The sequence below is a fragment of the Mus caroli genome, unplaced genomic scaffold (assembly GCF_978045245.1).
Source record: "Mus caroli unplaced genomic scaffold, Mus_caroli_1 scaffold_16, whole genome shotgun sequence".
NCBI classification, from domain to species: Eukaryota; Metazoa; Chordata; class Mammalia; order Rodentia; family Muridae; genus Mus; species Mus caroli.
Genome location: NW_028227271.1, coordinates 14,815,619 through 14,825,189, shown reverse-complemented (window position 1 = coordinate 14,825,189; position 9,571 = coordinate 14,815,619). Strand labels below are relative to the sequence as shown.

The window sequence follows — 9,571 nt, the reverse complement described above, 5'->3', positions numbered from 1 at the left end:
CAGGCAAACAGAAGTAGTCCCATGGAGCAGGAAAAGGTTCTAAAGTAAGAATTTATTCCAAGTGCACATGAGAGGTTGGACAGCGCTCTCCAAGTCCGCATTATTCAAGAAGAGCATACATTTCAAAGCAGATAAGAAGCCCATTATGAACATTCTCCTACCCCTTCCATCGCCGCCATCCTAGGCTGAGCCAGGGCAGGAAAGGGCCTTATTGTTCTCTAACAAAAACATAGGCACCTAACAGTCAAGTAAGAATTATACAGCTTTATTTTTATTAGCATCTACCAAGCCAAAAAAAAAAAAAATCAAAATTCCCTTGTTGCTCCAATCCCACCTCCAGCGGGGGTCCCTAGAGGAGCAGTATCTGCCCTGGGAGCACTGCCTCCTCCGGGGAGCACTGCCTCAAGAGCTGTTCTCCGAACTGTGTGTGTGTGCACGCCACCCCTTATGCCTGTGAGCTGGCCACAGGCCTCTTCTTCCACCAGGTGGGGACCAGAGGGCAGCTGGGGTATCTCTTGTCCTCAGCTGTCCGTCTTGGAAATTTTGAAAAGTTCGGCGATGTCCAACAGTGCTTGGCGGATGTGGTTCCCAAAGCGCTGGGCGTTCTGTGGGAACTGAGGGCTTAGACACGCTTTCAGGACAGCCTCCCCCACCCCCACCCTTCCGTACTCACTGGGCCCCACAAGCAGACTCCTCCTGACCAGAGATGGAGCATGCTTCCGGGTGACCCCAGATGGCACTTCTTCTTGGGACAACCCCAAATGGGAATGGGGGTGAGGGGGAGGCTCACCGTCTCTGAACTTGAGTACTTGCTGGAGATATGGAAGAACATGGTGTTTTCTCCTGCAATCATGTAAGAGACCCCGTAGCCATCATCCGCCACCTGAGGACAAGAAGTAAAGGAGACCCAGAGCTGGCCTGATGCAGTTCTCTTCCCACAGACTCACAGGAAGAGGTCCCACGTGGGTTACTGCATTCTTGAGATCAGCACCCTCTCTCCCTTAATCTAGGAAATAGTAGGCAAACCAAAGGACTGTGTCTTTGGTTCCAAGACTGGGACTTCTACTTCATCTGAAAGATGCTGCCCACTGTGTTTGAGTCTAGGACTCACATCTCCTCAGGGGCTCACACTAGAGATCTGCCCCGCCCCCGCTCCCAGCCCTCTCTAGAACAGTCTCTGGCCTTCTGACAGTGTAGCTCATGTTCTGTGGTGGAGGAACTGTTTTACTCAGGTGAAGACACTTCTGAGAGGCCAGCACGTTTGCTTGTCCCCTGGAAGTGAGCCTTGGTCGCGGCAAAGCCTCCCTGGCAAGGCACACAGAATGGGTGGGTCCTTGTACCCGCCTGTTTTCACATTCTAAATAAAGTGCTCATTCCCGTGTAACCTGGTGCTGGTGGAGGCCCTGCACCCCCAAACTGAAACTCCAGGGTCCCAGTGCTGCCAACCGCCACCCCCCTGGGGGACTCACGGGACCAAAGCCACCTCCAGCACCCAGATGATTGGGATACTGTTTTGGGTCAAACATGCAGATCTGGAACTGGGGGATCTGGCTGGTGGAGAGGCTCCAGGGTTCAGAAAGTACCTGTAACAGGAAGGTAGAGCCTGTCAGACATGGGGCACTCTGTGTGCCCATCCTCCTGGTAGGGATGGAGAACTACTTTGATATAGGCACTCTCAGCCAGGCATGGTGGCAAGTGCCTCTGATCCCAATACTCAGGAGGCAGAGGTTAGGAGGATCATTTGTGTGTTCAAGGTCAGCCTGAATTCCGGCCCAGCCAAAACTACAGAACCAAACTCTGTCTTAAATAAACCAACAAGATGATACAAAACACAAACTGGCTGCGGGTGGCACACGCCTATAAGTCCCAGAGCTTGGTAGGAAGAGGCGGGTGGGTCTCTGAGTTTGAGGCCAGCCTGGTTTACAGAGTGAGTTCCAGGACGGCCACAGCTACACAGACAAACCCTGTCTCAAAAACCAACTAACCAGCAAACCAACCAAACAACCAAACAAACAAAACCAAAATACAAAAGGCACTACTTAAGAGCACAGAAATAGACAGGCGTGGTGCAGGGTTTAACTACTGCTGTTCCTTAGGCCTCTATGGTTGATCTGAAAACCCCAGCATCTGTATAAAGTTCTCCCAGGCTTCCTGAGTCCCATCTAACTTGCCCCTCCTTGGCCTTAGCCCGTTTTTGTTCTTCTCACAAGTACTGTCACCGTCTGGCAGAACACACGTTTGTCGTCTTTTCCTCATAAGAACATGAATTCCACAGAGCCCTATCGCAAGAAGGCCTTGGTCTGGGCCTAAAGGCAAGGGGACAGAGGTCACACCCAATGACTTCACTGACCTCAGCCAGGAAAGGAGAGCTAACTCCTAAGTACTTGGAGACGATGTAAAGGCAGAAGAGGTGCCTGTCGATCCCAGCCCCTGTCATGGCTAGGCGGTACATGTTTTGGTGCTTTTCGGAGGCTTTCCGGAAGAGATCTTGGAGGTCTTGTTTCTGGAGATCAAAAGCAGAGGGGTAAAGAGGCCTCGGCCCTTGAAGTAAACAGGGATGGAAGAGGAAGAGCAACTAGGTATGTGGGGCTCACCTTATGGGACCCCTTCATCATGGCCTGCACAAAGGCTGCGGACTCGTTGGTACAGGAACGCACGGTCTCAGTCCGCCCCTCTCGGAACATTCTTGTCATCGAGGCCTCGTAAGTCAGGCAGAACTTGCCTTTGTCCTGGGGTACACAGCGGGGTGAATCAAGCAGGTCGACCCTGAAGATGCCCTGCACACTCAGCAGCCCCGAGAGGCTCCTACCCGAAAATGAGCCAGCTGTAGGGCAATCTGCACAAAAGCGTCAGGGCTGGTCCTACACTTCTTGATAAGGCCTTTGCCAAAGGGTAAGAACTGGAAACAGTAGAGCTCCACGTCATCGGCCAGTGCCTTGGCTACTTGGTACGAGTTCTCGATGGCTTCCCGGCACTGCCAAGACATGGGGAGGGGTCAGTCGAGGGCAAAGCCCCCCAAGGAGGCCTCTAGATCTAAGAAGGTGTAAGGTTTAGGCGATGAAGAAAGGTAGAGTCAGCCCAATGGCTTCAGGACATGTAGTGGTCCAGCAGCCATGGATGAACTGGGACAAAGGATGGGTTAGGTCTGTGGGTTTTCCCTATATAAACACAGTGCTGAAAATTAAACTCTGAGCCTTGATCAGAAACGTTGACTTGGCTTCATCCTTCTCTTGCTCCCCCTGTCCTTTTCCATTTCCAACCTCCCTTTCAGGTACCCAGTTCATCCATGGCTGCTGGACAGCTACATGGACAGACAAATGACAGCTTGGGAGGACTGAGCATGAGGCTGCGCTGAGCCTGGTGGAGAGGAGAGAGGCACTATTGATCATGCACTATGAGCCATGGATCTCAGTCTTTCTCTCTAACCAGACAACCCTGGGGTCTCTACTTTCCCTGTGGCCCACGTGGCACCCTGAGAAGCTCTCGTCCCTTCATCCTGAGGGTGAGACCCAACCGGCCCATTTCTAGCCTGTATACCTGCTCGGGAATGTCCCACGGCAGCCGCTGAGGGGGTGGCAACGTGGTGTTTGGCTCACCCACACAGTGTCCTGTCTCCGTGTAGCCCAGGTGAAAGGTATCAGTGCCCAGGACAAACTGCAGGGATAAAACCGAACTCGAGAAACAAGCTTTGTCACAGGTACCGGCCCTGGAGGTGCCCTGTCCGGGACTTTACCTCCCAGAGGTGCCCAATGATTGGCGCATCTGCCCACGAGTGTTCGGTGTTGAGGCCTAACAGGCCATTCTTGCAGGAGATAAGAGTGAAAGATTTGTCAAACCACCTGCAGGAGTAGATCAGGATAGACCCAAATTAGCACAACTCTTCAGCCCGCTACCCTACCCCTATACTGCTAACACTCATGATCCAATTTCAAGGACTAACCCAGAACTTAACCTCAACTTCTATTGTTCTTTTTTTTTTTTTTAAGACTTATTTATTTATTATATCTAAGTACACTGTTGCTGTCTTCAGACACCCCAGAAGAGGGCATCAGATCTCATTATGATGGTTGTGAGCCACCATGTGGTTGCTGGGAATTGAACCCAGGTCCTCTGGAAGAACAATGCTCTTAACCTGCTGAGCCATCTCTCTAGCCCCCTAATCTCTATTCTTAACCTTCAACGTCCAGTCTTAACTATTACCACCCTACCTCTGAATAATGCTACCTACCCCTTAACTCGGGACCTGACTTTTCCCTTCATCGCCTGACCCTAACCACTAGGCTATAATTGCCATCACTAAACTTTAACCTCGGACCCGTGGGAGTCTAGGGCACTTACCTGTTATAGCAGTTACCATGCAGCAAGGCTTTGCCGTAGAGGCTAAGGCTGGTCTCATCGTCAGGGTTGTAGCAGTGAGAATCTTCATCCAGGGTCACAAAGAAAGCAGCACGCTCGATGGCGTCCAGAGACATCTTGTTCTTGCCAGAGCTGAAGAAGGTCTGACGTGCCTCTGCCCACTCTACCCTGGGGATACAAGGTCAGGAAAGCAGTAGAACTGATTTTATATATATGTTGTACCTTATATTTTATAAAAATTGTACCTCTTAGGATCAGGCTGAATGTGGGACCACAAGATGAGGTGGGACCACTTGGGTACCCTGAAAGGTGTCCTCTGCCCTTACTTACCACCAGTGCCCTTCACTATGTATTATGTGCCTAGCCTTGGTTATACCTCTGGCCCCCAGTTCCAGGATGGAGGTGGGACCAAGCTGGGCCTGGACAAACCCTCCCTCCAGAGCCTGGGTACCTTCCTCCTGCGGTGAGGGCTGCCAGCTTCTCCTCCCCGGGCTGAGGTGGGGAAGGGTCATCGAGGATTCTCTGGAACTGCATCTCCAGGTCTCGGGGCTTGAGCAGGCGCGAGCCCTCGTAGAGCCAGACCTTGAAGAAGCGACCTTTGTGGTAGACAGCCACGTGCCTGCTCTCTGAGAGGTGCTGTAGCAAGTCTGGGAGAGAGAGAAGCCGGCAAGCCCCTGAAGCAGGGCCTCAGAGAACACCCAGTTCCCCTCTCCATCCCAGAAAGGGGCCACTTTCTCCACCATGGGTGCTCCCTGTGGACCCTGATTTGCTTTTTTTGTTTGTTTTGTTTGTTTTGGTTTTGGTTGGGCCTTCCTTTGTCTAAGCCAGTCCCTGTTGCCCCAGTAAGTCTCTCCTGCCTCCTCTCCGGCTCCACAAGGGATGTGCTCTCTTCTTCTGAGTTCCACTACACCAGCAAAGCTCATCTCATTTCTCTTGATTCATGACTCTGTCCCTAGGCACTTGGAGACCCTACAAGGAGAGCCACTATTCTGAATCCTTGGGGGGGGGGGTTGTCCCAGCATCAGCACCTGTCTGTAAGTAATGGCCATCTAGAATCTCTAGCAAACTGACTTTCACAAATTCATGGTCCTGAGACACTGGAGTGCTTAGAGACAAATAGTAGTTGGGCACCTAGTTGCCATGGCTACTATGTCCTCATCATGGGTTCTGGGGAGGGTAGGCCTTCTCTTCACGGGTGCCTGGCTGTAGCCCAGTACCTGTCTCTTTGCCTGGGATGCGTGTAGTGTTGAACATCCTCTCCATCTGGTAGGAGCACATGGGCACCATACCCAGTGCCATGACCTGGGAGGAAGGCCCAGCGTGGCTTAGGTTCAAGCCTCTTTTCCTGACCTCCCGCCCCTCAGCCACGACGTAACTCACCGGCTTGATCTCTTCACGGTCCAGTTTGCGGCGATACATGATCATGGCGTGAACGGCATTGCCCAGACGGGCTGCTTGCACATTTGTGTTCTTAATAAGCACAAAATCCTATGGATGGAGCAGAGTCAGTAGGCTGGTTACCTCTGGCTGGGGGATGGGGGAGTCACCTGAGTCTCACTAGCCTAAGGAAACCTTTTCAGGGGCCCAAGGAGTTGCATCCCCTCTCTATGTTCCCACCAACATCACATCGGGGTGCTCTTCCAGAAACATAAACTAACAGGCTCCAGCTTCCACCAGAGCTGTTCGCTGCCCATTTACACTTTGCTTCAAAGGGGTTCTACCACAAAACAACAAGGAGAACAAATCTTTGGTTTGGATAGGATGTAAGTTGTTAGAAAGACAGAGTACATATGGTGGGACTCATGGCTCCAGCTGGATATGTAGCAGAGGATGGCCTAGTCAGTCATCAATGGGAGGAGAGGCCCTTGGTCATGTGAAGGTTCTATGCCCCAGTGTAGGGGAATGCCAGGGCCAGGAAGCAGGTGTAGGTGGGTTGGTGAGCAGGGAGAGGGGAAAGGGGAGAGGGAGAGACAGTTTGTGGGTGAGGGGAATTCCAGGAGGCTAGCAGGGTCATAGGGTATGCTTTGGATACTAAGAGAGACTTGGCTCCAGGCAGCAGGAAGATCAGTTACCGGTCCCCAGGTATATATGGTGGGGGACACCAGTCATGTGAAGTAAGGCAGACAGGGACTTCTTAAGTACCACAAGAAGCTGGCATTCTCCCTGTGGTCTGACTCCAAAAGGGACAAAAAAAAGCAAAGTACGTTTTAAAGAAGCTCTAGAAGTGGTGTCCACAAGAGAGTCAAGGACCTGTGCCTGAGAGTTCAGAGGGATCCACGGGCTAGGGAGCCATGGGGTGTGCTGTAGCTAGCCTGGGAAACTCAAGGGCAGCATCAGAATTCTGCCTCTTGTCAGGATCCCCATCTCCCCTGGGCTGGTTCCGGATGGTTTCTCCAGCATTCTTTCTTTCCCTCAGGCCTCGCTCCATAGCCCCCGCTTTGCATCCATGGATACGGGTGCAAAGGCTCTGGGATCCTTGTTGCAGAGCTTGGGGTCAGAGCTGGGCACACGGGAGCCCTAGAGGGTTCTGGTTCTTACCATGGCATAATAGTTGCTGTTCACCATGAGGGGGCTCCTGCTTCGGAGGTAGACGTATTCTTCCCACCAGTCACTCACCTGTGGATTAGACATGCCGGAGGTTAGAGCTGACGAGGGTGGATTGAGAACATGTGGGTAAGAAGAAGCCCAGCCCGACCAACTTACATAGTTAGTTGCCCACCATGACTTGAGCACCAGGTATTTCTGCAGCCTGGGGGCAGTCTTGTCCTGGAATTCCTTGGCCAATGTCTCCATGCGGTAATATGCTTCATCATCCAATAAGGGCCGCACAGAATCCAAGTACTATCCAGCCAAATGGTTATCATGAAGAGGGCGACCTCCACCCTAACCTTCTCACCACCTCTCCTCAACCAGACCCCTATTCTTCTTAAGCCAGTCCTTATCAGTTTGGACTGGTCCTCTACATCCAGGATTTGGGGGGCTCACTGGTCCTCGGGCTCTTACCCGGTGAATTGTGGCTGGCACGCTGGGGACAGGAAGCTTAGGCAGTGATGTTTGGAAGCTGTAGAGCATGGGCCGCCGGCTGGACAGGAGACGGACACAGATCTGAAGGTACAGAGCACAGCGTTGGGGTCGGGGGCCATCAGGAAGAATGGACACAAACTAGAAAACAACCGAGACCTTCAGAACCGTCCCAGCTTCTTGAAGACAAACCCAGGCGCCAAGCGCTGGTGATCCATCCTCCTCTCCCTTCCTGCTCAGAGCCCCAAGTGAGATTCCCCATGATTTCAAACCAGATGCCTGCACCCTCCCAGTGCCTCTGCTCACAGCCCAGATCTTGGTGGCATGGCTGGTCTTGCTGTGCATCTCAAACATCCACCCATGGTAGGAGAGCAGCAGCTTCAGGGTTTGTCGGAAGAAGAAAATGCCTGTCGCCCAGACTCCGGTGGAGAAGATGACCATGCTGAGAAGTGTCTCCGTCTGTGGGGTCCCAAAGTGGCCATACCTATTAGGGAAGGAGGACGACTTCAGGATATCCCTTTGAGACTACCCTTCAGGGAATTCTGACTGCAGTTGTTGGCTGGGAACTCCCTCTCTCGGGGAAGAAATGGGAAAAGAACCTCTCTGGTCTGAGTGTACCAAATACAAACTGTCTTGGAACTGAGAGATGATAGCCCTGTGAGAGAGACCCTTGGTCACCAATGTCTACTACAAGATCCCTGGCCTTGGGAACTGTCCTGGCTCTTCTCCCTGAAACTTGTGCCTTCCAGGTCCCTTACCTTTCTGGGAGGCATCTCTGAATGCAATCGACCAGTCCCATGGAGATGTCCACCTTGCAGTAGTTGGAACCAACTGTTGCCATGACAACAACCAGCCAGCTGGTGGGGCTGCCAGGGTACACACCCCTAAGGATGCCATTCTGTAGGGCAGAAACAAAGCATCGTACTGGAGTAGGAAAAGATCACTAGGCCCCTGGGTAGTCTTGAGGAAGGGCTCCTGGTCTTTGCCTCATCCGCTCACGGTGTTCTTCCTCCATACGCGAACACCTACATTATATTTCCCCACCACGTCTTCATTCTTCTGCCGTCTGCACCACTGGATAGAGGCTATCTACAACCACCAGCACTGCTTGCCCAAAGCAGAGACAGATGCTGACAATGAGACAGTTTCTGACAGCTGGCTTCTGCCTAGGCACCTGCTGGGAAAAAGAGGCCCCGGAGAACCAGCCGGAGAATCAACCCACACCTTGATTCGAATAAGGCGTTTCTTCCAGGAGTTGATTCCAGACAGGTAGATGTGTCTCAGAGCCTCCCGACTAAGCCGGAAGTCGAACCCATCTGGGGTCACAGTGAACTGGAAAGCTACTGCCTGGTGTGCTTCCGCCATCCTGGGGTTTAGTCAGCACCTAAGAGGGCCAGAAGGTGCTTAGTGTGCCCGGCCCAGCCCCGCCCCGCCCCCGCCCAGCCACCTCTAGCTGAGCCTCCGCCCCCCACCTCCCCATCTGGTCCTCGCTTCCCCCACCCCCTGCCCGGTCCCCTATGCGACCACCCTCCAAAACCCGCCCGTGCCCCAACGCTACGCGCCCTGCTGGGCCCTTCCAAGCCTGGCCAACCGCCGCTGCCACCGAACCCTCGTGGGGTTCCGGGCAGGCCGATCAGCAATGGTGCAGGAATCTGGCTCCAGGCGCCCCAAGGGCAGCGAAGGGCGGCTTGGGGGTCTGGGAAAGACGCCCAGGGAAGGGAGTGGCCCCAGCACTGTCCTCCCCCGGATAGCTTGGCTGAGAGTAAGGGTGAAGCGCTGTGGGACGGAATGGCTCTGGGTCCGGCTGGCCTCCCTGTGCTGGTCCCCAACTCACAGCTCAGGTTTGCTTCTGTCGGTGTATGGGTCTGGCCTCTCTGGCCCATGTCCCCATGTCCTTCAGGCCTGGCCACCCCTGCCAGGCCCCGCCCTGTCCTCACTGGGAACTTGACACCCACTCCCAAATTGGGGTGGAGAAAACAGATAGGGTTGAAACCAGAACACCCTCCTTTTGGGGGAGCGCCTAGGAAGGGTGGGTAGAGTGTTTTCCCACAAGGTTGCTGGAAGGTCTGGGACTGGGGAATGGAGGGTCTCACGTGAGCATGGTTGCATCAGTGCTAAAAATAGCTGAATGTAGGGAAAAGGTCACCAGGAGTCAGCTCCGCAGCCTCTTCCCTAATTCCAGGGCTCAAGGTTG

At 53.4% G+C, this 9,571-nt stretch overlaps 1 protein-coding gene across 1 annotated transcript; it reads right to left on the bottom strand.

The window, feature by feature from the left end:
- Positions 1-244: 244 nt before the first annotated feature.
- Positions 245-9,488, bottom strand: Cpt1b (carnitine palmitoyltransferase 1B). The gene is made up of 19 exons (XM_021184295.3): positions 9,212-9,488; positions 8,602-8,761; positions 8,136-8,275; positions 7,684-7,861; positions 7,360-7,461; positions 7,060-7,197; positions 6,895-6,972; positions 5,737-5,844; positions 5,574-5,658; positions 4,808-5,003; positions 4,339-4,524; positions 3,734-3,839; positions 3,538-3,654; positions 2,810-2,974; positions 2,595-2,729; positions 2,351-2,503; positions 1,470-1,583; positions 791-883; positions 245-605 (listed from the first exon to the last, which is right to left on the bottom strand). The coding sequence occupies exons 2-19, from the start codon at positions 8,740-8,742 to the stop codon at positions 522-524; spliced, it is 2,319 nt and encodes a 772-aa protein (XP_021039954.1). The 5' UTR covers positions 8,743-8,761; positions 9,212-9,488; the 3' UTR covers positions 245-521.
- Between the last annotated feature and the right edge of the window lie 83 nt (positions 9,489-9,571).